General features: G+C 54.0%; 11 protein-coding genes across 11 annotated transcripts; 5 read left to right on the top strand and 6 right to left on the bottom strand.

The window, feature by feature from the left end:
- Positions 1 to 535: 535 nt before the first annotated feature.
- VTN49DRAFT_5787 (uncharacterized protein) lies at positions 536 to 4,385 on the bottom strand (the record flags this gene model as incomplete). Its single annotated transcript, XM_069413882.1, has 2 exons — positions 536 to 966; positions 1,037 to 4,385. 2 exons carry the CDS (start codon positions 4,383 to 4,385, stop codon positions 536 to 538), a joined length of 3,780 nt encoding a protein of 1,259 aa, XP_069266510.1.
- A 678-nt stretch (positions 4,386 to 5,063) lies between these two features.
- Positions 5,064 to 10,234, bottom strand: VTN49DRAFT_5786 (uncharacterized protein; the record flags this gene model as incomplete). The annotated part of the gene is made up of 3 exons (XM_069413881.1): positions 5,064 to 5,084; positions 5,261 to 6,816; positions 6,868 to 10,234. 3 exons carry the CDS (start codon positions 10,232 to 10,234, stop codon positions 5,064 to 5,066), a joined length of 4,944 nt encoding a protein of 1,647 aa, XP_069266509.1.
- A 751-nt stretch (positions 10,235 to 10,985) lies between these two features.
- Positions 10,986 to 13,507, top strand: VTN49DRAFT_5785 (uncharacterized protein; the record flags this gene model as incomplete). The annotated part of the gene is made up of 3 exons (XM_069413880.1): positions 10,986 to 11,104; positions 11,160 to 11,876; positions 11,926 to 13,507. 3 exons carry the CDS (start codon positions 10,986 to 10,988, stop codon positions 13,505 to 13,507), a joined length of 2,418 nt encoding a protein of 805 aa, XP_069266508.1.
- Positions 13,508 to 13,859: 352 nt separating this feature from the next.
- VTN49DRAFT_5784 (uncharacterized protein) lies at positions 13,860 to 14,420 on the bottom strand (the record flags this gene model as incomplete). Its single annotated transcript, XM_069413879.1, has 2 exons — positions 13,860 to 14,354; positions 14,412 to 14,420. The coding sequence occupies 2 exons, from the start codon at positions 14,418 to 14,420 to the stop codon at positions 13,860 to 13,862; spliced, it is 504 nt and encodes a 167-aa protein (XP_069266507.1).
- Positions 14,421 to 15,132: 712 nt separating this feature from the next.
- On the top strand, positions 15,133 to 17,709 carry VTN49DRAFT_5783 (uncharacterized protein; the record flags this gene model as incomplete). The annotated part of the gene is made up of 4 exons (XM_069413878.1): positions 15,133 to 15,469; positions 15,536 to 15,709; positions 15,770 to 17,586; positions 17,638 to 17,709. The coding sequence occupies 4 exons, from the start codon at positions 15,133 to 15,135 to the stop codon at positions 17,707 to 17,709; spliced, it is 2,400 nt and encodes a 799-aa protein (XP_069266506.1).
- Positions 17,710 to 20,048: 2,339 nt separating this feature from the next.
- VTN49DRAFT_5782 (uncharacterized protein) lies at positions 20,049 to 21,624 on the bottom strand (the record flags this gene model as incomplete). The annotated part of the gene is made up of 3 exons (XM_069413877.1): positions 20,049 to 20,949; positions 21,014 to 21,420; positions 21,487 to 21,624. 3 exons carry the CDS (start codon positions 21,622 to 21,624, stop codon positions 20,049 to 20,051), a joined length of 1,446 nt encoding a protein of 481 aa, XP_069266505.1.
- Positions 21,625 to 22,056: 432 nt separating this feature from the next.
- Positions 22,057 to 22,988, top strand: VTN49DRAFT_5781 (uncharacterized protein; the record flags this gene model as incomplete). Its single annotated transcript, XM_069413876.1, has 2 exons — positions 22,057 to 22,768; positions 22,825 to 22,988. 2 exons carry the CDS (start codon positions 22,057 to 22,059, stop codon positions 22,986 to 22,988), a joined length of 876 nt encoding a protein of 291 aa, XP_069266504.1.
- A 366-nt stretch (positions 22,989 to 23,354) lies between these two features.
- Positions 23,355 to 24,602, top strand: VTN49DRAFT_5780 (uncharacterized protein; the record flags this gene model as incomplete). Its single annotated transcript, XM_069413875.1, has 1 exon — positions 23,355 to 24,602. The coding sequence occupies one exon, from the start codon at positions 23,355 to 23,357 to the stop codon at positions 24,600 to 24,602; it is 1,248 nt and encodes a 415-aa protein (XP_069266503.1).
- A 76-nt stretch (positions 24,603 to 24,678) lies between these two features.
- On the bottom strand, positions 24,679 to 25,665 carry VTN49DRAFT_5779 (uncharacterized protein; the record flags this gene model as incomplete). Its single annotated transcript, XM_069413873.1, has 1 exon — positions 24,679 to 25,665. The coding sequence occupies one exon, from the start codon at positions 25,663 to 25,665 to the stop codon at positions 24,679 to 24,681; it is 987 nt and encodes a 328-aa protein (XP_069266502.1).
- Positions 25,666 to 25,904: 239 nt separating this feature from the next.
- Positions 25,905 to 26,809, top strand: VTN49DRAFT_5778 (uncharacterized protein; the record flags this gene model as incomplete). Its single annotated transcript, XM_069413872.1, has 2 exons — positions 25,905 to 26,140; positions 26,212 to 26,809. The coding sequence occupies 2 exons, from the start codon at positions 25,905 to 25,907 to the stop codon at positions 26,807 to 26,809; spliced, it is 834 nt and encodes a 277-aa protein (XP_069266501.1).
- A 104-nt stretch (positions 26,810 to 26,913) lies between these two features.
- On the bottom strand, positions 26,914 to 27,691 carry VTN49DRAFT_5777 (uncharacterized protein; the record flags this gene model as incomplete). The annotated part of the gene is made up of 5 exons (XM_069413871.1): positions 26,914 to 27,043; positions 27,106 to 27,297; positions 27,354 to 27,398; positions 27,462 to 27,568; positions 27,629 to 27,691. 5 exons carry the CDS (start codon positions 27,689 to 27,691, stop codon positions 26,914 to 26,916), a joined length of 537 nt encoding a protein of 178 aa, XP_069266500.1.
- Between the last annotated feature and the right edge of the window lie 15 nt (positions 27,692 to 27,706).

The raw sequence follows: 27,706 nt of genomic DNA, 5'->3' as shown, positions 1-27,706 counted from the left end.
GACTTTGATTGATTGATTGATTGATTCTTTTGCGCCGTTGCCATGAGGACGGAGAAGAGTTCTCCCCGAGTAAAGTCCGGAATATTCTCCCATTTCATGGAGTTGACGCCTCGTGCGGAGAGGGATTAATTAACTAGCTGTGTTGGGATTGGTTAAGGGTATATCGGTCCATATTATGAATCGGGTCCCTAGGATCCCATAGGTGAGGTAAGTAGCTGTGTGAGGAGTCATGACTCGTGATGGCTTGAACCAAGTCAAGACTTGTGTATATTCAGCTTCCACGATCATGAATTTCATTCGTTGATGTGGGAGCAAGGACAGCAATGATTGTCGGCCATCTCAAAGCAAAAAACAGAAAAAAAAAATTAGGTATCATTCTAGCCTCCTGACCTGACCTGACCTGTCGAGCAGAGTAAATCACATTCACGACAACAAGGCAAACTCCCCAACACCAAGGTATCATACGACATAAAATCAACAAATCATATCGACAAATTCCATCCAGGCATCAAATTTCAAATGAGTCATAGGAATATCATGTCATGCTCACAGTTGCCCCATCCCTTCCTGCCTGGGCAATCCACGAAGGGGGCCGTTCGCGATACGCCGGTGGCATGCTCCGCAGGGGCATTGCCCCAGGCGGGCCAATATCGACGGGTAATTGCTCCTCTCTTTGCCTCCTAATGGAGGCGACCATGCCATGACGGCGCTGCTGTTCATGTGACGATGACTCGTACGCGTCCAGCGCGAACGTGTTCACAGCAGCAGAGGAAACATTGATCGTGCCTTCCTCTCGGCAGCCAGGCAGCGTTACGGAGCAGGCCCCGAGTGTGCGTGCAATGTCTTCGAGCAGAACCTGCATCGGTGCGATGTAGGCGACGCGATTCCTATCCGACCATGCCAGGACGTGCCCGCAGACGCGGCCGGTGGATTTTTCAAAGACCCATGCACCAGAGTCGCCGGGCACTGTACATAGAAAAGTTAGTAAAAAAAAAAAAAAAAAAGACAATGACAAGAGAAAGAAAGAGTAACGTACCTCCAAAATTTCCATCAACGCAGAAGCTGCTCGAAAAAGATTCTCGCCCCTGTAGCTTGACGAGCGTCATCGCTGGCGAGATCCTCCCGCTCTGCAGGCCGCTGGTGCGCCCGCAGCAATGAACTCGCAATCCACCCAGCTCCTCCATGCGTGCGACCTTGTCGAGATGGATCTGAGGATGGCCGCCCTCTGATCGATTGACAATCACGTTTCGCGGATCCAGCCGATGTTCATCTAGCCGGATTAAAGCCCAGTCGATCTCGTGCTTGACACCACTGCGCCTCCACCGGCGAAGTCCAGAGGAGGCGTGCACATGGCCTAGTGTGTGTGATGCGAGGTGTTCGTCATCACGATCCTCGAGCGATGGGAAAAAGTCCTCGTGCACGTCGTCGAGCGCTGGCTGCGTGACGATGAGCGGCGGTTCGTCACCTGGCTCAACCCCAGCCGTGTCTCCAATCGACGCTGCGTCGTCTTCCGCATCGAAATCATCGTCCTCATCGAATTCGTCATCCGACACCCAATAGTCACTGAACTCCTGGCCCTGGTCCTCCTCGTCCGTTACTTCGAATTCGAAGTGGGAGCCGTCATCCTCCCAGACGTACGAAAAGTCGTCATCCGCACCTCCCAGGCCTCCGCTCCAGTGCGCAGACGATCGCGGAGGATCTTCGCTATATTCTTCTTCTTCATCATCGCTCGGACACTCGAGCATGTGGTGGACCGTCATGCCATACGGGACCCCATCGACCAAAATCGCGCCGCCGTATGTCACCGGAGGGAGATGTTGTTCATTCTTGAACGCACCAATGGACGCCCCACAGAGCGGCTTCTGCTGATAATGCGGATTGAGGTCGGAAATGTGGTGCTCGGGCTCGGTCGAGTTCACTGGGCTAGGACATCGCGGCTTGGGGCGCCTTCGTCGAGGGTTTTTCGACCTGGTGATCTCGCCTCGGAGAACGACCAAATCCCACCCGGGCTGCATCTCAAAGTATCTCTTCAAGAGAGTGCGCACTTTCTTGACGTTGGTGCACGTTATGCAAATGGTCGGCTTGGCAGCTTCGGCTGACTCGCCGGTCATCATCAACGAAGCCGAACAGGATTCCGACGAGTCACGGAGGATCTTTTGCAGATACTTGCTGAGTCTCGGCATGATGTAGAGATTCCACTTGTTGAGATCCTCCTGAGGGATCTCCACCGTCGTCAACTTCTTCAGCGTCCGCTTCCGAACCTTCCTCTCCTGTCCTGTAGCGAGATCATCCGTTGGGCCAGTGCGTACGGGGTTCTCCCGGCGGATTTGCTGCGGTTGAGGTTCGGTAAACGAGTCTTCGGACTCCGCTTCGAAATCGCGTTCCATGGCAAGCGGGAGACAGTCATCCAACTCCTCTGCCGGCAGCGGATTGAAAATGTCCATCGCACAGCAGCGGGCCATGATCTTGGTCAACGTGAAGAGGAAATTGGTGGAGAACGCAAAGGTGCTGTCCGGGTCAACCAGCTCCTGTCTCGGATAGGTAAACACGCAGGGCAACCGCAGGCGCAGGTCGCCCATCGGGTCCGTCGAGAGCAGGAAATTCGGGGCGTCGAGACAAAGCTGGACAACCTGGAGATAGGTATTGCCACACTTGGGACCCAATTTGTTGATGTACACATTTTCGATCCTCTGTTTGAACATGGCGTTGTTGTACTTCATCTTCCAGAGCCGGCTGATGGGGGCCCAAAGACCAATTTCCAGTAGCACCAGACCCAGAGAGTAGAGATCATATGCCCAGGCAGAATGGTCGTCTAGTTGCCGCTTGTCGTCAGGATGTCGGTACATGCTGGCGGAGAGGGGTTCCGGTGTCGGCTCGTTTCCAGAGAACTGCGCCAGCGACGTCAGATACGGATGACGGAGGTCCTCAACCAGGCTCCCGCCGTCGTTACGACTTGGATCCTTTAGTCCGGGGAAGACAACGATGTTACTGCTGTTAATGTTGCCGTGGACGACATTTTGACTTCTCAAATGTAAGACTGCCAGGAGCAGGTTGTACGCCAGGCGAAACCGGACTTCCAACGTAGGCACAGGAATGTCTTGATGCTGCTCGTCTCCAGTGTGAAAAAGCGACACCAGGGTCTTAGGCTTAAGCTCCTTGAGCAAATTGCTGGGGTTGCTCAGGAAGGGAAAATAGTCAATAGGCATCTGGTACACGAACGCATACCGAGCGTTGGCCATGTCGATGTAGTACCCCAAGAAACGCAGCAGGCCCAGGTGAGACACTCGTGAATTCTCCACCAGCTGATCCAGACTGCGATGGAGCTTGTCCAACCGAGATTTTGGCGGAATCGTAACCGAATTTTGAGCCTCTAGCATCATGGGCACGAACTCGACCAAGATGGGCAGGGTGGACTCCTGGGTCAGCCGAGTCATAAAAGGCGTTGCGGAGGTCTGGATTCGGCCAATGACCCGCGAGTTGGTTGATTGAGCAACCTGCTCATATGGCGGCGGACTGCGGGCATGTGAAGCGCCGGAGAGCTGGAGGGCGGATCGATCAATGTGCAAATGTTTTGTTGCCGCAAACGACTCGGGTAGGATGTGTTCTTGCTCCGAAAATTCCGGAAGAGTCGATGTTTGAGGAGCATAGTACGCGCACTGCGGCATTTCAACTTGCTGCTGCCTGTGCTGCGGGAAACCAAAGGGAGGTTCCACTTCCGACGGACTTTCTGCAACAAATCCCTTGGTCAACATCGGTGACTTGGAGTCATAGGACATTGATCGTAGCGGTTCTTTACTGCGCTTCGATGGCTTCGGACCAGCCGTCTGCGATCGTCCCTTGGAATTGCTCGACTCCGATGCCATCATATTCCGGCGGGACTCTGACAGTTCATACAGCGTGTCGATGCACGACGTCAAATCATCCAGCAGCTCATGCGACCGCTTGATATCCTCTTCTGTCCAATGCGTTTTGGGCTGCACATATAGGTCAGCTTTCGACGGGAGATCGCCTGAACTTGCTCCTTCTGCTCCTCCTCCCTTGGGCGGCAGAGCCGGCGGCGGTTCCGGTTGCCGTAGACGGTCCGCCTCGTTGAGGATATTCTGGATCGACGACATGACACTGGCGACCACATCGCTGAACCCGGCTTGCGTTATTGACTCGTCGATATCGTTTGGCTGAGCGGCCTTGGAATCACTCCAGTCCAGACCCCACGCAAGGAGCCGATCCGTCTGCGTGCGAAATTTCCGCTGCAGCGCCACGAGTTCCGGATCATCATCGGGCCTTGCCGCGGTCGCTACATTCTCGCAATGCGCCTTTGTATCCGTATACAGCTTCGTTAAGCGTCGTTGGAGGTATGATGGACCCTCCTGGCGAAGAACCGACATGTCCACGGCGGATGGTTCGATTCCGGGACTTCAAGAAAACGTTTGGGGAAAAACAGCTTTTATACTAATACAAGCATGAATCGCGCTCGTCCGCCGATTCTTTCGAACCCATATATTTCACGCAAAAAGCTCGTCTAGGCAGAGGAATCGAAGTTCCCGGTGGAATAAATCGAGAATATGTAAGGATGCAGGCAGCACCAAATTGGAAGTGGGATCCAGCTTGGTCCAGAATGATGCTGCCTGACCAATCGGAGCCCAGCCGGCGGGATTCCCATCTCCGCATCGAGAATGCACCAGGCACGTGAAATTTCCGCCTTTAGTTTAGCGTGAATCCTGTATTACCAAAAAAAGTTATCAACGCTCGATTCAACATCAAGATCTCCGTTTCTCTATGAGAGAAGAGAGACAAAGAGGGAGGCATTCGGCGACAGAGAGGGCCCCGGATAGAGGATTTGGCCAACTGAGAATGGGTCACATGATTAGGCAACCTCATTCTTTACTGGGAGCGGGGCCAAAATTGAGCCGATTCCGACGGAGTGCACCATCCATGGACGAGACGATGGGTTGGCTTGGAAGGAAGAATTGAAGTGACTGTTGTGGCCAATCGCAGTGCGCATTGATGGCTTATGGGGAAATTTAGGCATAGCATTCATGAAGGGTTTGAACAAGACAATGGCGTTACGGAGCCAGAAGTTGAGCCTGACTTAGGGTTAGGGCTGACCCTAACTGGAAAAGCTGGTGATACTAGCAATCATCAATCTCCTCTGTTGATAGACATAACACGATGCAATTTTGAATACATAACAATGCTCTAGGGGTGTCTAATTTACAAATAACAATAAAAGAAAAAAAAAAAAAAAAACTAATGTAGTCACCCGTGGCGGCATCGGGGTAACATCTCGGGCGTGCTTCTCGCCAAAGTTGTGCAGTCGCTCGCCGACCAGGTAGACATCATCCCGAATGTGCGCTTTCCATACTCCAATCTGTTTCCGCAACAAGTAAATCAACAATGCCAGTACGCCCGCCAGCATAGTGGCCGGATACGCGTAGCGGTAGACTTGGGCATAGACCACGTCGCTGGCATCCCGGAAGACCAGGATGTTGGCGAGAAAGCCAATAACAAGGGGCAATGCCACAGCGGCGGCCGACAAGATGATTGCTGGCAGGATGAATGCTCGTGTGGCAAGGCGCGCGTTCGGTCGAAGCCATCCATCGTGGATGATGGCATTGAGAGCCAGCGCAGGCCGGGAGTGCGGCTGCAACTGGACGAGCCGCAGCGCCACCTGCACGTAGAGGACACCCAGGGTCCAGTCCTGAACAAGGTGGACGACGTGTGTCTCCGACATATGGAAGTACGTGTGTAGAGGGATGAGCACATATAGCTCTGTGAGCAATGCGAATAGGAATGGGATGACCACAATGAACGCCGTCGACACATACACCAGGTGCAGGAACTGGAGAGCTCCCTCCGACATCTTCGAAACGGCTTGACGCGGCGGCATGAGAAGTGATTGCGCTCTCTCCCTGAGCGACACGATCCATGAATAAATGGAAACCAGCGCGTAGATGATAGAACCAAAGGTGAGAAGTCCGGCAGACAGCGCGTAGAGATCGTTGATCTGCACAGACGGAGGGAAGACCCACGAAAGCATCTTCCGTCCAGCCAGCAGTGGAACGATTGTCACGCTGAGGCCCGTCACCGCTGCAGATACCCAGATGCTGAAAATGAACACGGCAATGCGCAGGCCGAAATGCGGCGGGATGTACACCTTGGTGAACATGCTGTTCTTCCGGCCGTGCAGTCCATCGTCCGAGTCCGGCAGGCCATCCACTCGTCTGTTGTGCTCGGTAACTTCCAGGAATACCTTGGCTCCCTTCGGGATGCGCACCTGGTCCGAGGCAGGAGCGCGGACAAACTTTCCGTCACGCTGGAAGTAGACACCATCGCCTTTCTCCAGGGCACGTTTCCGATCCTCTTCGGTGATCACCGGGCGATTCGGATCCCCTTTCTTACCCTGCAGGACATCTCGCCAGGTGGGTCGAACATGATGGCCTTCTTCGTCGCGGCGCCGTTCCCCGAACAGAAAGTGCGATAGGCGCAGAAACCGTGCACAGCGGCGGAACCACCAGCTGTAAGCTTGCTGGAACGCCTCTGACGGCTTCAAAGCCCTGATCGCATACGGCATTACAAAGGTGTAAAACAAGAGGTCCACTGGGAATTCAAGGACGGGAATTTCGGACGACACATGGATCGGGAGAACACCGTCGACTGCATAATCAAGACCCCAGACGACACCTCCCAGGCACACGATGACCAAAGCTCCGTACACAAGAGCACTGAAAGCAATCTTTCGTAGTTGGGTTAAGATATTCCGTTCTAAAACATCTCGCACTGGGTGGAACGTAGGGTCGTCGGGATCCCGAATAAAGTCTGGACAAGAATCAGCTGCAATTCATCCGGGTAAGAAGTTTCATCACTTACAGAGAACGCCAGTTCGCATAATCTTCCTGCACATCGACACAAAAAGTGCGAAGTGGAACATGTAACACGTTCCGATAAACCAGTGCACAAAGACAGACGTGAGCGGCGCCGACTTGGTGAACTCAATTCTGGACGCGACTGTTGCATTCTCGAAGAGTGGCAGCAACGCAAGATCCAAAAGGATTCCGCAGTAAAGCGGAAATACTAGCATTTCGATACCGATGATGAGAATCACTTTCATCACGCCGCCAGCTTGGAGAAGCACGTCTGCCACAAGGCCATCCACTCTTTGGCCTGGCCTTACACCAGAAAAGAAGGCGGAGATCTTGAGGTACATGATGCCGAGGAGAGACGCAAACATGTACCCAATTAGGATAGCAATGAGCCGGTCTTTGGTGTCCCATCGAACAAGATCCTGATCGGCAGGCACCTGGCCGGATATGTTGACAACGATCTCGCCTTTGAGCCAGTTGAACAGATTAAATGAGTAGAGTGAAGACCAATCCATGGCCTGCACCTTACTGAGCAATCCGGACACAAATGCCCAGATGTCAGCGACGGAAATGCTGAACGTCGGTCGTCCTTGCGTCTTTATCGCCGTGTATTCACGATACACGGTCTCCCCTAAATGGACAACCCAGCGAAGGAATTCAAGGAGGCGTTCTTCATGCATGCGCAGAGCCTGGTGCGCGAGGACCGAAAAAACTGGCAGCTCAGACTCATGAAAAGTGAAAACTCCTTTCAGCACTCTCCTAAGTCTTCGGCTGCTGCCGTCGATAAGTGAGAGAGACGCGCGGTTGAACGAAAAGTTCGCCGGAACCCAGTTTGGCAGAGGCACCGCCCCGCCCAAGGGTCGTAAGGCAACTTTAAGTAAAATACTCGCCAGGTAAAACACGTATCCAGCGGTTCCAATCAGCGTGTCAACGAGAATATCAGCGGTAATGGAGATGACAGCCAAGGGAACACCAAGGAAGAGCTGTACTGGATTCGTGAGGAAGACGAGCACGATTTTCCCCCACAGATATGGGAGCCAAATCCCAATGGCGACGGTGAAGGAAATGAGCAGCGCACTAAAGACCCCGTTCTGGAGAAGCCCAAAGATCGGTCCCTGCATCCCAATCAGTTCTAAAATACCCTCGAAGTCGTCACCGTCCTCGGCCGCGTCAATATCGTTGGCATCGGCAGCAGGGCCTGGGTCGCGCCCCTGGTTCTCTCCTTGCCGTTCATCTGCATTTGGTTGTCTGTTTCCTGCAGGAGCGAGAGGAGCATGTGGAACTCGATCTTCACCAGTGCGGTTATTCTGGTTCAATCGTGCTTGAAGACGAGCAGCATCTCCCCAAAGCCAGTCGATCACTCGATCAAAGAAACCCTGAGGAACAGGCGCAGCATCTGCGTTATTGGCTCCAATGTTATTCGCTTCGTGGTCATCATGATCACTACGGTCGCCATGGTCGCTATCGTTGTCATGGCCGCCATGGCTACTATGGTCGTTATGATCGTCGTGGTTGGCCTGAGGGGTAGGATCATTTTGATGGCCAACATCGGACTGCGTGGCGACTGTCTCCCAATCTGACTGATCACCGCTTTGCGTCGTATTGTCGGACTGCCTCTGGGCGTGCCGCCCGAGTCCACTGGGGCCTTCACCAGCATCATGGTCCGCACTGGCAGCGGGAGGCCGGCCAGCTGCACCTCTCGGCAGGATCCGAACGGTAACTGTAGGATCGCCGCCAGTCGCAGCGCGAATGCGATCTGCGGTGAGCTGCGCGGCGACCAGTCCAGGATCACCTTGGCCCTCAGATCCGCCATCCGCTGGTCGACGGAGACCGCTGGGGCCTGCACCTGCATTGCCCTGGCTCTCGACCAACGCCATGTTGACTTGTTTGAGACGCGTCATGGCGGAAACAATCCAGCCGAGTTCGTCCTGGAGACCCTCCTCTTCGATTATCCTTAAAATCTCATCCGGATTACCGTTACCACGAGACCACAACTCTTTAAATGTGTCAAGTCCTGGCCATTGTTGGTTGGTCGCAGGTCTGTTGCTGGTCTCCTCGCCGATCCGGTTATTGGCCGATGTGCCATCCTGAAGATTGCGTGACTCTACCGTCGGTGGTGAGTTAGATGATCCGGGGCGTGCATGCATGACGACTATTGGGCGAGCGTCCAACCTGATGACCTCCGGGTTCGATGCTCCGTTTCCCCCTGGAGGATTTTCACGCGGATTAGCATCTCGAGCAGAGCCAGCCCCTCCTTGAGCCTGTGCGGGTGCAGGGCCGTCGACATTCAACGGACGGATGACCACTGCTGGGCGCTCTGCACGAGCTGGTGGTTCTTGCCTCTCTGCACGGTCCTGATTTCCAACCATCAACTGAGCCATCGCATTGCGATCCTCTTCCGCCATGTCAACGGCCGGCTGTTGCTGCACAACCCACTCCCGAATCAGAAAGACCAGAATAAAGGACACCACTACCAGCAACGTGATGAGTTGTCCCTCCAGGATATCAATGACGATGTTGTTCAAGGTAGGGGATGACGTGAGGGAGTTCAGAAAGGCGACATCGGACAACCACGACGGCTGACGTTGTCGAATAGTCGTCGTTCTGTTGGCGTCGGTGAGATTGCCGCCCGATATTACCGCGGTAAACATGCTCGCAAAAATTCGTTTGGCAAGATCCACAAACACGTCACTTCCCGACGACAAGTTGAGCATCGATGACATCGGAGACAGGATTTGCGGGAGACTGGAGGGGACAGCGGAGATGGTAGGCTGCTCGGATGTCACGGAGCTGTTCACGACACTAGATCCGTTTGCGCCCGATGGCCACAGATCCGAGTGATTCAACGCTGGAGCAGGTTGTGGTGTCAGATCCGCGCTGGGCCAACGGCCGTCAGCCAGCCAGAAAAGCGCCCGCCAAACGGCACGCATCGACCAGGGTAGCCACCCGAGCCAAACGAATGCAACAAGCAGAAATCGTAGCCATGTAATCAGCGTGCGAACGGCGTGTATGGCAAGCTCCTTGGCGAAAATCGGAGTCGGGAGTTCCTCTGGCATATTGGGGTCATAAAGTTTGGTAAACTGGAACGGTGTCTTGCACAGCTCGCAGTGTTTCTTCTGCGAGTGTGACAGCCATTCCATCAGGCACGGCTGATGCACAAACTTGATGCTCCCGCTGCACTTGCAAGGGTAGAACAGAGGATCGTCCTCCGACCCCTCTCCGCGGCATATCCGACATGTGTCGGGCTCGTCGACTCCTTTGCCCTTAGCATCCGTGTTCGTGTCAAATGCAGGGTCATTCATGATATCAGGAAGCGAGTCAGTGCTCCCGCGGCGGCGCGGGAGCTTGTCTTTGGCCTCCACGTGCTCCGTCATGGGCAGCTTCTCAGAGGACACAATCGAACATCATCTCACCGGGGCGGCGCTCGGCGTTGGAAGCGAAAAATCACCCGCATGTAATTCTCATCGACGGCGAGACGATAAAAATGTCAGACGCTGATCCAGCATGGAATTTTCCACGATCGACGCTGGATATGAGTGGCGTCGAAGCTCAAAGATGACGGCGAATGCCGACGACTCTTCGTCTCCGAAAAGTGCCAAATGCGGGCAATGCTGACTAAGCAGTTCTGCCTAGTACAAGATGTCACACAAATACCGTAATTTTACGACTTCCGCAGCGGAATTTGTGACAATACTGTATCACTGGCGCAGGGCAGTGAGACGCCACAGATGGAGCTATGACCCCTGCGAACACCCTCCATTTCTGACACACGATACCCCGATTGTGTCATCTACGAATCCTCAAACGGCCGTTGTGCATTAGTTGACTTGATTGGCCTCTGTTTCAAACGGTTTCCGCATGTTGCGTGGGCCCTGGCCGCGGTAAACAATCCGTTTCGTGAAACTCTGACGCGCACAAGCTCGTTCTCGAGTTCTTGTGGTTTAGGGGTTCTTATATTAGCTCTGAAGGGAAGTGAGCGCGGCTTTTGTTGCTGCGTTCCCGCGGTATGAATCTTCGCATTGACTCTTGAGGTCGTTGGCTGAATTAAACCGACCGAACAGACGCGCGGCGTCTCCGGGACTCCTCAATATCTAGACGCGGCTCTCCATTCACGCCGGCCGGAGAATGGCAGGGCCAGACGATGGACGGATCGCGGCGGGACGGGAACCAGAGAATCAGGAGCAGACGAAAATGGCGCGATCCCGTCCGGGTTATCTACGTTGGACAGTGGCTCTGATTGTCAGGTATGCTAGGCAGATTTCTCCGTCGCAATGTGACCGGGGCTAAGTTGGTTTTTAGACTGTGCATATGGTATGCGGTGCTTACGCCCTTCTTCCATTGCCCATCAAACATCAGCGAATTGAGCGAATCGTCCCCTCGCGTGTGTCGACCGTACCTGGCTGTGCGGTCCTACGTCGACCCCTACGTGAATCCTTACTATCAGACGTATGCGGCACCCTACGTGGACGCCGCCACTCCATATGTGCGCACTTTCCGTGAGCGTGTTTATGTCCCGACGTCCAAGCTGGCAAAACAGGGTTATGACAGTTATGCCGAACCTGTGCTAAACAAGGTGGCTGGATACGGACGCGAGCAATGGCAGACAGTTGTTGTGCCGAAACTGGAGTCGGCGCGACAACGGACTGGTGACATTTATGAATCTGCCGTGGCTCCACAAGTTCGGTATGCGGCAGATATCGCGTCACCGTATTGGCAGCCAGTTGTAGCGAAGACGAGAGGAGTCCGTGAACAATTCATTAGCCCTCTGTATGTCCGATCGAAACCATTCGTCATTAAGGCATATACCACGGGGCAAGGATTTGTTCTCGGCACTGCCATTCCATACTCGCAGAGGGCAGGATGCTGGCTGGTGACCTTTGTCCGCGATACAGTTTGGCCGAACATCAAGGGACTCTATTCTGAAAATGTCGAGCCCCAACTTATCAAGATTGGGGCACGACTGGCATCGTACCGTGACGGCAGGAAAGTGCGGACTGCGGTCGAGGAGCCTGTCAGGTAAGCGAAGAGCAGCAAGGAATGTCTGACGGCTTGCTGACATTAATAGCTCCATAACATCGATAATGTCGATCTCTTCTACATCAACCCCATCTACTACTGTGCCGACTGTGTCGACCCAGGCCGTCTCTTCCGAAAGTCCGAGCACGACTTCCAGCGATGCTTCTGTGCAAAAGAAGACCTCTCTTACGTCGGAGGAGAAAATTGCCAATGCTCGGGAGCAAGTTGCCTCTGACTTGCGGAACTGGCAAATGAAGTTCGCTGCTGCTGCCGATAACGGGATTGAAGATTTAAGTGCCCGCGTTCGTGAGATCGCAGCGGGACATTGGGAAGCAACATCACGACAGCAAGGGGAGACGCTCCTTCAGGCTGTGGAGTCTGTGATAGATAGCGAACTTTCCAACGTAAGGGCACAAATCAACAACATCATCGAGGGTCTACCTCCCCATGATGCCCCCGAGGACGAGGACGCCGCATTGCGATTGCTCAATGAAACCGTCCGCTCCGCGGGTGTGGCCATCAAGGACAAAGCCCACGCTCTGAGGGAATGGTACAATAATTCCGAGCAAGAGTTGGTACGCAAGGTTTTGGAAGCAGCAAGGTCTACGGTGGAAGTTCTCGATCACATTCGCGATCTTGGCCTTCAGGAGATTGGCATGCGCTGGGCTTGGATGGATGGTGTGACGTACAAAGATTGGGCGAAGTATCACGAGACGCGGAAGCAGTTTGACGCCTGGCGGCGCGAAGTGATCGAGTCAGGATTGAACCATGAGAAGGTCGAAGAGGTCCAGGCGGCGGCTGGCGAACTTCTTTCTCGGGGAATGACGATGGCTGAGGATGCAGCAAAGGAGTTGACAAGGCTCAAGGAAGTAGGGAGATGGAAGATCGCAGCACGTGAAGTTAGCGATAATTTTGAGACAAGGGAGGAGCCGCCACCACCTCTTCCGAAGCCTGGGACCGCTTCGCCTGATGAAGGGTTCGACTCTATTTCCGCAAACGGTGATGGAGTCCCTCCTGCCCCTGAGACTGATGATCAGGAGAGTGGCGTTTCCGATGCTTCTTCGGGCACCCATGAAACTCGCGTGGACGGGGAATCTACGACATCGCAGGGGGGCCATGATGGTGATACTGCCCCAGTGTCTCGCGACGCGAGTCCTTCGCAGTCTCTGGAGGACGTTGAAGGGCCGACAAATGATCAAACTGAGTCCCCATTGAGTACCGAAAGTAGCGAGTCTCGAGACCAGACCGCTTCCACTGCGGCCGACGAATCCGTGGTCTCATCCCGCGTGAGTGAGGAGGTATCGAGTGCTGAATCAGGTTATGTTGAGGCTGCTGTTTCTTCCGCGCAAGAAGACATCAAATCTGCCCTCCACGGCAAGCCCAGCGGTAACGCTGCTGCGTCGAGCTTGACTAGCAGCTCCTCCATGGCCAGTCCAGTCATTGAGGATCTGCTTTCCGATTCTGAGCAAGAGAATCCCGCAGATCCGCTTGGGCAGCAAGAGCCCACAGAAAGCGCTTCATCCTCTACGAATGAACCTGATACCAGCTCAAATGCCGACGCTGCCGTTTCTACCGAAGACAATAATGGCTCGGTTGGCAATACCACGAGCATGATCAAAGACGAACTGTGATCTACTTCATTTGTTGGAACAACGCTGTTGATTTGTCAGCACTCATGTGGCATATTTCGGGGTCTTCTAGTCGAAACCCGCTCGAATGGCCTCGATTACACTCGAAACTTTTCCGTGATTTTGTTTATTGCCCGGTCACTGACGCGTGTTGTGTATCATGTCAAGGGTGAAGTTCTGGGTTTGTTGGCGGCTGTTTTCATGTTTCCATGCCCTTGCAATATTATTCGTATATTGTATATCATAGACACGAGAATCGACATGAAGTCATGTACCCCTACGGCTAGCATCCAAGTTCACTTAAGACAACGCTCTATTCGGATAAGATTTTCTGGAACATAGGATTGACGTCCCCTTATCGATATTGCACATACTGCCCGCCTCTCTTCTCCAGCTTTTGCTGCCTCTTACTCACTGGAGCATCCGCACCTCCTAAGCCAGCAAAACTCTTCCTCACGCCAGATACCGTTGTCACCAACAGCCAGATTGAGTATAGTGGCACCGCAATCCACAGCCACCAGGCACGGTCGCCAAAGACACAAACAGCGCCCATGCAGCCCCAGGTCCAGTAGAGCACGTCCCACATGTACTCGGTCACTCCGCGGGCTCCCAGGTCCGCTCCAGCTGATCTCAGAGAGCCATCTTGAGGGTGGTAGCGAGGTCGACCCAGACGCTCGAGATAGAATTCAATGCCCAATGCTGGCAGTGTAAGACCAAAGTATGGCTTCAAGGACCGGGGGCGATTGAAGAGGAAGTGCAGCAGCAAGAAAACGGTATGGAGAACGAGCGTAATCAGATGGGTGCGGTTCAGGGTGGCCGTGTTTCGCGAGGCCAGGGATTTGGCTGCTTTCTAGAGTTCAATCGGTCAGATTGCCGGATTCTCAGAGCAAGTTCAAACGTGCCATACCTGCGCCATTATGTCGATCTATGACTGGGCATTCATGAGCTCGTTGTCGTGTCCTGGCCTCGCCGAAAGCTGTCATAATGCACACCTAACATTACCTAATCAGGCAATTAGTAACTAACCAAAGCACCCGCCACACACCGCCTCATCACCAGCCACACTCGGAGGCCTCGCCAAAGCCAAACATCATCACCACGATCTAAACACGCACCCCCGTGCTCCCTCTTCCCCGGCTGACCCGACGCCGTGGATTCGTTTCTCTTTTTGCCCGTTCGGTATGCGATTGCCTGCGCTACCGATGTTTGTATAGCTGCCTGGGTTCGCACTCCGTGACCTGGACAATCCTTATACCGAAGGCCTGGGGTTGCCTGGACCTAAGCGCTGCCTGGCACACAAAAACAAATCAACAGTGAAGTGAGATTTGGGCAGTGAGGAAGGCTGCTGATAACTTGGTCACGCCTTTTCCCGTGAACGGAGCTGCATTTAGACCGCTATCTGAGCGCGCCCTTTGTCAGGTGTCAACAAACACAACCCCAGCCGCCAATTGTTGCTTTTTGCGACGTCGGTGCCTCTGCTCAGAGTTTTGCACACAGTGTTATTTTCTTTTGTCCATGGGACAATTCTCTTTACACATTCTATCTTCGGTCACCTATCCTTCCTCCGCCCCTCGTTGTCGACTCTTGCTGCCGCCAATCGCCGTCGTGTCTAACCTTGACAGCACAACATGGCTCCGTCCTCGTCTCACATTTCAAGCCAGCTCCGGCAGCTCATTTACTATCACCTGGACAACAATCTCATTCGCAATGCGCTGTTTCTCGCCGGCCGCCTCCATGCGTACGAGCCCCGGTCTTCGGAAGCTTCGTATCTTCTCGCTCTCTGTCACCTGTTGAGTGGGCAGCCCAAAGCCGCCTGGGAGTACAGTCGCAGTTCAGGGTCGCGCGGCACACATGTAGGTTGCTCGTATGTATATGCTCAGGCATGTCTGGATCTGGGCAAGTATATCGAGGGCATCACCGCACTGGAGCGGAGCAAGAGCCTCTGGGCAAACAAGAATAACTTCAGTATGGTTCCATATGGTCAGGGGGCAAGAATTGAGCGCTGACAGCGAATTTAACCTTTGGTTGCAGACCGTCATAGTGAAACACGCCGTCAACATTTGCCGGATGCGGCTGCAGTACTCTGTCTCCAAGGAAAACTATGGCAGGCGTACAAAGATACCAACAAGGCCGTTGAATGTTACGTAGAGGCTTTGAAACTTAATCCTTTCATGTGGGATGCTTTTCTTGGTCTGTGCGATATGGGTGAGTGTCGTAATGTTACAGAGAAACGGCCAGTTGATAAACATTGACTGACTGCGACAGGCGTGAATGTGCGCGTACCTAACATCTATCGGATGACACCGGAATTGATGGCAGTGCTTACTGCGGCACCGCCAGTGGAAACGTCGTCTCTATCGGAGAAAAGCGCGTCAGCCCATGGTCCACTGCAGACCCAACTGAACACGAATCCCAACCTCGACCCATTCATATCGACTGCATCCAAGGGCGACCAAGCCTCGTACGGTAGCTCCGCGCTCTGGGAGAAACTGAATGGAAGCACCATCAGCTTTACCTCCCAGAACGCAGCGGTCGTCCGCGAGGGGTCCCAAACACCGGTTCCCTCAGAATCGGAAGATGCCCGTGGAACGATTGCAGACGGCACGTGGGACCCTTCCCTTGCGCCTGCACGTCGGAATCGTACCATTCAGCAGATCGATTATTCCGATCCACCGCCAAAGATGAAGACAACTGTAAAGTCGCGGACGCGATCCAAAGTCGATGATGAGCCCAGTCACGTACACATTGAGAAGGAGCCCGGCTCCGCTCCGCAAGCCGGAGATCGCAAGCGGACGGTTTCTGGCCAGGCCGCTCACCCGCCGACCCAGCAGCTGCCGGAACCCGGAGCGCCTCAGCGACGCAGCGTTCGACTTTTCAATCAGATTCGGCCGACAACTAGCAGATTAGCCACTAGCGCTCTGGCGCCCAGGGAAGGCAGAGAAATCAAAAAAGCGCGCGCGACTGGAACGAAAGGTCGCACAGCGGCCACGTCCACTACTGGCCGTGTTGTAAGTGGGAGTCGAAAGGCAACGACGGATGGGTCGGAAACAGATGCCAAAGACCAGCGCTCCACTGCGTCGGCCAGCAATGGCGGCACGACTGCGCAGGCAAAGAGTACCGCGACAGATCGATCAAAGGACATCGAGGCCCTTAGCTGGCTCCTTGATCTCTTTTCTAAGCTCGCGTCGGGATACTTTTGCCTGTCACGCTACCGGTGTCAGGAGGCGATTCAAATATTTAACTCGTTGCCGCAGCCGCAGCGAGATACTCCCTGGGTGCTGGCGCAGATCGGACGATCGTACTACGAGCAGGCGCTGTACGCAGAAGCTGAGCGGTACTTTGTCCGCGTCAAAGCGCTGGCGCCGTCAAGACTAGAGGACATGGAAATTTATTCGACGGTGCTGTGGCACCTCAAGAATGATGTAGAGCTGGCGTATCTCGCCCACGAGCTGATGGAGATTGATCGTCTGTCTCCCCAAGCATGGTGTGCTGTGGGCAACTCATTCTCCCACCAGCGAGATCATGACCAGGCGATCAAGTGCTTCAAGCGAGCCACTCAGCTGGATCCGACGTTTGCATATGCCTTTACACTGCAGGGACACGAGTATGTTGCTAGCGAGGAATACGATAAGGCGTTGGAGGCCTACCGGAAAGGTATCAGCGCGGACAGCCGTCACTACAATGCGTGGTACGGTCTGGGCACGGTGTACGAGAAGATGGGTAAGCTGGAATATGCCGAGCAGCATTTCCGCAACGCGGCCAGCATCAACCCGACCAACGCGGTGCTTGTTTGCTGCATCGGTCTGGTGCTGGAGAAGATGAACAATCCGAAGGCGGCGCTGATCCAGTATGGACGGGCGTCCTCGCTGGCGCCGCATTCAGTCTTGGCTCGGTTCCGGAAGGCACGGGCTCTGATGAAATTGCAAGAGCTCAAGCTGGCACTGGCTGAGCTCAAAATACTCAAGGACATTGCGCCCGACGAGGCCAATGTACACTATCTGCTAGGGAAGGTGTACAAGATGCTTCACGACAAGGCGAATGCCATCAAGCACTTTACCACTGCGCTCAATTTGGATCCTAAGGTGAGTGGCTTATACTGCGGGAAACTGTTCCGTTTACTGACGATGCACCAGGCGGCACAGTATATCAAAGATGCCATGGAGACACTAGATGAAGAGGAGGACCAGGAAGCGGACATTGCTTGACTGTTGATAACTTGATTCTTTATCGGAGGCCGTTTGCTTTTCTTTCTCTCCGGACAGATGCATGCTAACTCGGACTCGGCGTTGTGGATGGGTTTCGGCATAAGGCATTGGTTTGGAGTTCGGGGTTGTTTGTAGCTGGAAGCGGGCGCTTGTACAGTATTGATATTGTTTTTTTCGAGGTTATTCTTGATGAATGGGGCATGCATAACTAATGGTTATTACTAGAAATGCTTGATTTTGAATTTGGACCAAATTGTGCTGATTGAATTGGCTTAATAACCAGGATAACTACGGTGCTGTACAAGTGGGTTAACCGTGCTCGTCAGATGCGGTGCAGTATTGGAGTTTGACAGGGACTGTCGGACAATCAAAGCCTCAAACCAATTGTCAGTCTGTATTATATATCAATGGATGTGCATGACCGCCACGAGCATGAACGCTTCATATACACAAGACTACCAAGAAGCCCCAGTCCAGCCCAGCACGACGCCATTTCGGTCGACATCATGATATTGTTCTTGGTGCTACGTATTCAGTCGACCAAATGTGCTGGCTTCCATTCGTACAATCACCCGCTCTCCTCCAAAGTGAAGAAAGGCTCCGCTAAATCAATGAGCTCGGGCACGAACCTGGGATTGAAGAACCAGAGCTGCATGCCGTTGTTGCTAGCCAAGAACACCTCACGATCGCCAAGGTACGTCGTTGAAAGTTCGATGCGTTCATGGTATCGAAAAGGTCATGGATCCCAGGATAGGGGACTCATCTCCATGCGGAGGCTGAGTTCTCAAATGTCTAGCTGGTATGGGCGAATGGTTGTCTTACCCGTGGCAGCGTTGCAGACGGCGATCCTGTGCGGATTTGTAGAGATCCAGCGATAGTCAATGTAAGGGGTAAGAGGGCAGCCAATACAAGGGGAGCGCACGAAATTCGTGATGGGTGTCGTACTCCCGATCAATTGGACGCTCAGCCAAACAATGGTAGGGTCGTACGTAAGGTGAAATCGTGGTATAATCGTGGTATAGCCGCCGTTAAGGTATAATTCCGTTCTAGTCCTGCGGCCGAAGGTGCGACGGCACATTGTCCAGATATTGTTTTTGGAAACACGACGTCCGGCCAGCGGGAGGCGGAACGTTTTACTGATGAGCTGCTCCGTTGTGGTCAGTGTCCAACTGGTCTGCTGGACCAATGGCGGGTGTTCATTCCAGTTAACTCCAAGGGTCACTAGAACATTCTCGCCGACGTCCATGTGCCGGAGATCCACATTGCAGAGTTGGAAGGGGCTAATTGTCTGAATCTCATCCGTGTGCAGGTCCCAAGTCCAGATGGGAAGGGTTTCCTCGAGATGAGGAATTATGTCCACTTTGTTCCTTATGATGGTAATGTTGGGCACATTAGTGAAAGGATGCTGTTTTTTCGCCAATCTCTGTGATGTGCGCAAATCCCATACTGAAATGTAACAGCCAACGTGAATTAGTGTTTGCAGAGAAAGACGCCGACAGAAACAAAACACCCCATTACCTTCCCATCGACTCAAGCAGAAGATAGTGATCAGACATCAGGATATGGTGAATCGGTCCGTCACCATTGATACAGACTGATCTCTTTCCAGTCTCGAGATCTAATATGGCGGCCTTGTTGCGGAAGCCGTCCCGTACGATGTAGGAGAGACGGCGCGAATGAAGCAAACTCTCCCCGACATTCTCGGTAGTGCTGACCATGAAAGAAAACTCTTCGTAACTGGCCGACCAGATTTCAAATTATGCAACCATTGGAAATACCATGTGGTGTCAGCAGCAGCAACATCAGTGGTCTCCATTCCAAGTCCCGCAAGTGTTCACTGTAATGCACTTCTGACGATTGTATCGCTTGAAAGGACCACCCGCCATCGTTTGGAGACCTAGACACTCTTAGGAGTCAAGACCAACGAACGACATTGGATAACGGCAAATGAGTTCGTCATATGACTCATACGCACACTCTGGCTCCGGACAATGTCTGCCCCATCTTGATATTCCGCGACATGAGCCACGAGCTCGAGAGGCAGAGAGCCAACAATGTCATAGTACTTATGCTGGTCTCGATCAGCGACGCGCGCACGCCCGTGAAGCTCCTCCATTCCTGGTTTATCAATGTTAAGCAGCCGGTTACACTGGCTGCTGCTGCCAGCGCAGTGAAGACCGACCTCACATGACTCCTCGACCCCTAAGATCTGGGTTGAAAACTTAGGGCAAGGTGGCCACATGACTTCACTCTGTTGCCTGAGGCATCATTTACGTACATAGCATAGCATTAAGTGTTGGCAATCCAGCAGGGCAAATTCGTTCGCTTCCTTTCGTAGCTCACTTTGTCTCCTCCACGGCGCAAAAAGACTCCGCTAGACCAGGGAGCTCTGGCACAAAGGCGGGATTGAAGAACCAGAGCTGCATGCCGTCATCGCTAGCCACGCCATACACCTCGCGGTCACCAAATGACTTCACTCCAATGGTGATGTATTGAGCAAAATAGGGTGGCCGGTCCGCAGATGCGTCGCTCCACGCGTCGCAGAGGCTGAATTCTCGCTCATCCAGCAGGTACGGGTGCACAATAGTTGTTGCTGTGGTTCCCCCGGTAAAGGCAGCGGCGTTGCAGACTGCGACTCCCTTCTGCGCATTCGTCCAACGATAGTAGATGTGAGGGGTAAGAGGGATACTCTCACAGGGCACATTTATGGTGTCTAAGATTGGCTTGGCGCTGTTGATCCATCGGAGGCTCAACCGATCAACGGCATAGTCGTACGTCATGAGCATCGTGGTACAGCCGTCCTTAAGGTGCAATTCCACTTCAGTCTTGCGGCCGAAGGTGTGATTGCGTACTCTCAAGATCTCCCCCCTGGACACACGTCGACTTGACGTTCCTAGCGAGAGGGGGAATGTTTTCCTGTCGAGCGATTCCCCGCTCGTCAACGCCCACTTGGTTTGTTGAACCAATGGCGGATATTCGTCCCAGTTTATTGCAAATGCCACCATAATGTTCTCGTCAGCCTCCATATGCCAGAAATTCGCATCCATGGGATTTAAGGAGCCAAATTCCCGGACTCGATCTGTATGCAGATCCCAAACCCAGAAGGAGCAGGGTTCCCCCTCATTGGACTGGGAAAGTATGACCAACTTGTTCTTTTCAATAGCCATACGTTCGATGCGGTAGGGATATTTTCTCCCTTCCCATTTCTGTGACGTGTGTATGTCGACTGCCGAAATAACTCTGCAAAAGTGAATCAGTGTTTGCTCTGCAGACAACGCCGGAAAAGGACAAGTCACCCAGTTACCTAGTCCATGTGAACATGAAAAGATAATGATCAGATAATGCGATGCCGTCAGTAGGTCCCCCGGCGTGATTGTACCAAACTGACCACTTTCCGGTCTCAAGATTCAGCATGGCGACTCTGTCCCAGCTGAAACCCTCTATGACGTAGCACAAACGGCGCGAGTGGTATGCTACCCTACCGGTGACGGGTCTCATAGGTTTTCCTGGGAAAGGAAGAAGAGCCTTGAAGGGAAGAAACACCTTCTTAACTGGCCGACCAGATTGCAAATTATGCAACCATTGGAAATACTTTGTGGCCGCCGATGCAGTGACATTCGTGGTCTCCATGCCCAGTGCCGCAAGCGTTCTGGGCAAAACGCTCCTGGAGATTGCATCGCACGAGAGGATCGCGCGCCATTGTTTGGAGACCTTGGGCACTCGCAAGAGTTAGGATCTAGCGACGAATGAACATGCTATGTTATTCCTTGTACGCACCCTCTGGCTCCGGACAATGTCGACCTCGTCAAGATAATCCAAAACTTGAGCCACGAGTTCGAGCGGAAGAGAGCCAATAACGTCATGGTGTTTATACTGGTCTCGATCAGCGACGAGCGCATTACCGAGTTCTTCCATTTCTCGTTCGTACTCGTAGACGATGACCTAGTAAGATATGCCCAAAATGATCCTTTCAAAAGTATCGAGGTTCATGCTGAATTGAGAAACTCTTTATTTCTGCCAGCATACGAACCTTCGATACCCGTACCCACAAACCCTTCTGTCCTAGGCAGAGCCACGGGCGGCCTGGACCCTGAATGTCAGTTCGAGTTACAAAGCTATAACTTTGTCGTGTCAGTATAACTAGTTATCCTTTTATTGGCCTGTCTGACTTGGCGGTGAAATAACCCGAGGTTCAAATCGAAAAAATCTAGAAAACTGTCTACAACAGCGAACAATTGGCCATTGAACCGAGAGATGGCCTGCGCCTGACGGCAACCCTTATCGAATTCCGTCAGACGCTCCGGAAGCTGCTTCTGCCCCGTACGCTCGATCCAGCAACCTCCCTCCATGGCAATCCTCAACTACCTTGTGACAGGCGTGGCATCCTACGTGGCGCTTACAGCGTCGCTGTTCGCGGCCTCAATGAAGTTCCCCAAGGCTGGCTTCGTTGCCCGCTGCCTGTCGTCGTACGCGTCGCTGGTGGTGTGCGCAACGTACGGGGTGGTGGCGTCGCTCGTGCTGCGGGCGGTGGGCTATGGCCGGATCTCGCAATGGGCGACGGCCCGCAGCTTCAAGTGGGTGATGCGCTACACGACTGGCGTGCGGTTCGAGGTGGTCGAGGGCGAGAAGTACCTGTCGACGCGGCCGGCGGTGTTCGTTGGCAACCATCAGACGGAGCTCGACGTGTTGATGCTTGGCACCATCTTCCCGCCATACTGCAGCGTTACGGCCAAGAAGTCCCTTCGCCATGTGCCCTTTCTCGGCTGGTTTATGGCGCTTTCTGGGACGGTGTTTATCGATCGCGCGAACCGTGAGACAGCTCTAAAGGCCTTCGAGGGCGCGGCCCGGGAGATGCGGGCACATAAGCAAAGCGTCTACATCTTCCCCGAGGGTACGCGCAGCTACTCGGATAAGCCGGACCTGCTGCCCTTCAAGAAGGGCGCTTTTCATCTGGCCGTCCAAGCCGGAGTGCCGATCGTTCCTATTGTCGTGGAGAACTACTCGCATATCCTGAACATTCGGGAGATGCGGTTCAATGCGGGCACGATCCGCGTGAAGGGTGGGTTCAGCCGCGGACAGTTTCTGCTACTCTATGTCTATGCTAACCCGTGACAGTCCTCCCTCCCATTGAGACCAAAGGCTTGACCGCCGCCGATGTCGATCGCCTCACGAAAGACACCCGGCAGCTGATGCTGGAGACGATACTCTCCATGTCGCATTCGTCGGAGCCGGTGGCAGATGAACCCCAGAAAGCATCGTCGACGGCCGTCGAGATTTGATTGCATAGATGCGGATGCATTGGAATGTTAGAGACCGGCGCCGTAGCATTGGAAATGAATGGCTTGGATGATATTTTTATTGCATATCGATACTACCGTATACCCTGAATGAGAGACGATTCATGGAAACTTCCGAGATCTACGTCTATGGCTTGTGACCTGGTCACGACCAAGCAGGGTCACACAGATCGACATCATCACGCGGAGGATTGTTGCCATCATTCCTTGGTCGATGAAATCTTGCGTAGTAAGACATGTAATATATCAAGGATCTGGGGTTCAGATGAGCCATCAGATCAAAATCAAGAGATAGCCGGGGTATAGTGCAACCGTTTAGCCCTAACTTTGGGTTAAAGGCATTACAAAATGGCTTCTCGTCAGACAGAAAGTACTTTGAACATCGCGCTCCAAAACCGCACCTCATCCTCCAACGTCTTCGCTTACATCACTGGTCGCGCCATCGACAATAATAACGCCCTCTTTCTGCTGCAAGCAGACGGCCGCACACCTTACTATCCTACGTCACCGGGACAGACCCTGTCACCGCTGGCCGTCGATTGCGCTATCCCTCTGGGTGCTCCCGGTTCCTCCGTCACCGTCACCGTCCCGCATCTCGCCGGCGCGCGCCTCTGGTTCGTGCGCGATGGCCGCCTCACGTTCTACCTGAATCCCGGCCCCGCGCTGGTCGAGCCATCTGTGACGAACCCTTCTGATCCCAACATCGGACTCGACTGGACGTTCTGCGAGTTCACCTTTAATTCCGCGCAGCTCTACGCCAATATCTCCTACGTGGATTTCGTCGCTGCGCTGCCCATCGCGCTGACTCTAACAAATACCGCGGGTGAATCGCGCCATGTCGCAGGTCTGCCGGCCGACGGGCTGGACCGCATCTGTGCGGCGCTGCGTGATCAACATAACCGCGACCCTGGAGTAGGATGGGACCGGCTGATCGTCACGCGCAATGGTGGAGGCAACCTGCGCGCCCTCAGCCCCAACACTGCGCGTGTGCAGGACCCCGCACTCTTCAACGGCTACTACCAGCCCTACGTTGACGAGGTCTGGAACAAATACACCAACACCACGCTGACCGTCAACACTCAGGCATCCTGGGGTGACGTGCAGGCCCGTGTCGTCTCCGGCCAGCTCGACTTTGGAGGTAGTATCGGCACCTACTCTAAGCCCGCTGCTGCGGACATCTTCAGCTGCAGTACGGGCCCGTTTACCCCCTCGGGTAACGCAGCGAGGGATGCGGTATCGGCGCGTCTCGCAGCAGCATTTAATCGCTCGACGCTTCACAAGAACCCCGTGCAGCCGAATAATGAGGTGCCGGAGAGTTACTATCAACATCAGATTACGAATCACTATGCGAGGATCTTGCATGAGGTGAATATTGATCATCGCGGGTATGCGTTCCCGTATGATGATGTTGGACCGAGTTCCGGGGGTGATCAGTCGGGAAGTGTGTTTGACCCGAATCCCCAGTTGTGGACCGTCACTGTGGGAGGTGGCCAAGCTGGGTCCGCTGAGGCTCCTCAGGGCCCCAGGCGGTTTGAGAGGTCGTCTCGTCGTCGGTCCTGGCTTGCGAAGTTGAGAAAGTATCTGCAAAGACTGTGATCGATATTTACTCATTTGTATATGTTCTCGTACTGGGTATTCATCAATGGTATGTATGTTTATGAAGCTTGCATAGTCATCGGTCAGCGCATCGACACTCTCCTCTCGCGCAGGGAGCTACGTCTCTCTCAATATCAATCTCCTGCATCTCCCTCCACGGGTCACTCTCTCCCGTACTAGTCGCAGCCGCGCCCACCTGACCGCCTCTCGCCGCCGTCGCCACAAGAAAGTCCCGCTCAAACGCAACGAGCTCGATCCGCACATTCTCTACGCGTTGCCCATGCAACCAGATCTGCACGTCGCGGTACGGCTCACCCCATCGCGTTCCATCTTTATCCCGCACAGGCTCCGGCGCACGCACGTTTGTAAACTCGAGCTCCCTCAGCCACGGCGCCAGTAATGCCTCACCAGTCATCTTGATATACGCCTCCTTGAGTGCCCAGTAGGAGTAGAACAGTCGCAGACCCCGCTCAACCGCCTCTGACTCCTCGACTGGCTCTGTCCGCGGCGCTACCTTCATCGTCGTCAACTCCCGCTGCGAAAATACCTCAGCGAAGACGTCGACAAACTCCGCCAAGGCATCCAGCGTCTTCGGCCGGCGGTCTGCGCCGCCGCGCGACGGCTCGTTCGCGCAGGTAACGTCGATGCCCACTTGGGGAATGGTCGGATTCGACAGCACCGGGGGAGCAGGGATGACTGCATTATGTGGTTGTTCTCTGCGCGGGATGATGCACCCTGCAAACGCTACTAACGACGCCTGGTGGCTGACGTTGAACTCCACGCTCGGCAAGCTCCCATCCGGCGCAATGAAGCATGGCCGGCGGTGCGGGTCTGGTGTGCGGCTGATGGTCACCTCACGCCACGGGAGACGACATTTTCGGTGGACGAACAGGTATTTCAGTAAGTTAGACGCTAGGCTCATATGTCGGTCAGCTGGGCGCAGGAATCGCTTGACCGCTTCCTGGTCGGCGGGCTTCAACGTCTCAAGGAGGGGCAGCGAGGGGAATGCCGCCAGCGGCCGCACATCAATATACCATCGTGTGAGGGCGGTGTCGGCGGCCATGTGGACTCATTCCGTAGGAGCGTCCGTTCAGGTCGTTTTCACTCCATTCTCGCACTGATCCAGGCGAAACTGGCTTGACGCTCTGATGTTTATATCGGATAACCGTGCGGGTTGGACATTTGTTTTCACTTTTTGCATCAATTGCATCGTTTGCATTAAAGGCGGTGGCAGAATTTTTGATAAGGATGGCCGATGTGATGAGTCAATGATTCTCGGTCTCGAAATACTGACCAGACGCAATGGAGATCACTGTCGGCGTCCTTGCTCTGCAGGGCGCCTTCTACGAACATCTACAACTCCTGAAGAAAGCCGTGGAAGTCCTAGACTCGTCTGACCAGTGGCAATTCATCCAAGTCCGGACCACAGAGGAACTAAGCCGGTGCGATGCGCTGATCATACCTGGCGGCGAAAGCACTGCGATTGCTCTAGTCGCCGCCCGATCAGGCTTACTGGAGCCGTTGCGGGATTTCGTAAAGTCAGTCTTCCTTCCCCGCAATCCACCTTTGCAAGCTCCTTGCTGAACTATGCCTGTTTGGCTCCACGCAGAGTCCATCGCAAACCGACCTGGGGTACGTGCGCTGGGTTGATCCTGCTCGCCGAGTCCGCGAACCGTACGAAACAGGGAGGGCAGGAACTAATCGGCGGACTGGACGTGCGGGTTAACCGGAACCATTTTGGCCGGCAGACGGAGAGCTTTCAGACGCCATTGACGCTGGATTTTCTTGCTGATGATGCGAGCGGCCCACCGGCCCCGTTCAATGGCGTTTTTATCCGCGCGCCGGTTGTAGAAAAGATCCTTCCGCATCAGGCCGGCAAAAGCCAGCGGGATGACTGTGAGACAGTGGTAGCGCCATCTCACCCGGTTCAGGATCAAAATCAGGATACGTCGGCCGACAAAGATCGCTCGGTTGAAGTGCTGGCAAAGCTTCCCGGCAGGGCGGCGCGTCTCACCGAGCAGACAGGCGTCACCATTGACACTGAGAAAGATGCCGGTGATATCGTCGCTGTCAAGCAGGGAAACGTCTTTGGAACCAGCTTCCACCCAGAGCTGACAGACGACCCTCGGATCCATTTATGGTGGCTTCGTCAGGTTCGGGATGCGGTCCACAAACGGAGCGGAGCAGCTCAACTACCGGTGCGATGAGTTCACTTTGTGAACGCAAATGAAGATATCCCATTCTTGTACCCATTTTTGTAGAATTCCAAGCGCCAGGTATAGACAATCCACAGCACGCCTAAGCCTGTATCCTACCTGTATCTCCCGTACTCCTCTTCTTCCCTTCTGCGCTGTTCCGCAATTGCGCGGCCGTAGCCTCCTCGGCCGGGATCGTACTCGTCACGATACTCGTCCCGGACTTGGCCGCCAGACTTACCACGGCTGGTGTGAATTAGCCAACGTTCCAGACCGTAGTCACTGCCCCAGTAATCCAGAGAACATACCCATACTGCCGGCCCTCAACAAACCCAGGATCCAAGTCTGTGCGGATTATCCGCTCATCCAACTTGGTACCTCCAATGTACTTGAGGCAGTCCAGCGCGTCCTGGTGCGTGTAATACTCGACAAAGCAGAATCCGCAGGGCGTTTTGGCGTATCGGTCAAGGCCCATCACGAGTCGCTTTACTTCTCCACATCTGAACAGGTCAGCAATTGTCTCACTTTCTTTTTATTTGGGTGCATCTTCGCTCACTTTGCAAACAGTTCATGGATCTGCTCTTCCGTAGTGTAGAATGACCTGCACACTCGTCGTCAGAACCTGCTGCTGCGCTCGCTGTCAAATCTCGAGAATAACACTAACAGATTCCCCACGTAGAGGGTGGTCGCGTCTTTCAGCAGGGCAACTGGGTCGTCAATCTTATCGGCCTTGTCCGCCAACCCTTCTAGTTCGAGCCGGCGCCGCTTGCTCTGCGAAGAAAGGGGTTAGACAATGTACAGTGACGCCCGGACATCAACGCGCAAGCCTACCCTGCTCTGATAATACGCGCTGGGCTTGTCCAGGCGCGAGACGGTATTGTTATGCGTCCACATTGTCGATGTGCTGTG

The sequence above is a fragment of the Thermomyces lanuginosus genome (genome assembly GCF_041956635.1).
Source record: "Thermomyces lanuginosus strain ATCC 200065 unplaced genomic scaffold VTN49scaffold_35, whole genome shotgun sequence".
Classification (NCBI taxonomy): domain Eukaryota; kingdom Fungi; phylum Ascomycota; class Eurotiomycetes; order Eurotiales; family Trichocomaceae; genus Thermomyces; species Thermomyces lanuginosus.
The sequence above is the reverse complement of the archived record's forward strand: the minus strand, read 5'-3'. Positions and strand labels throughout refer to the sequence as shown.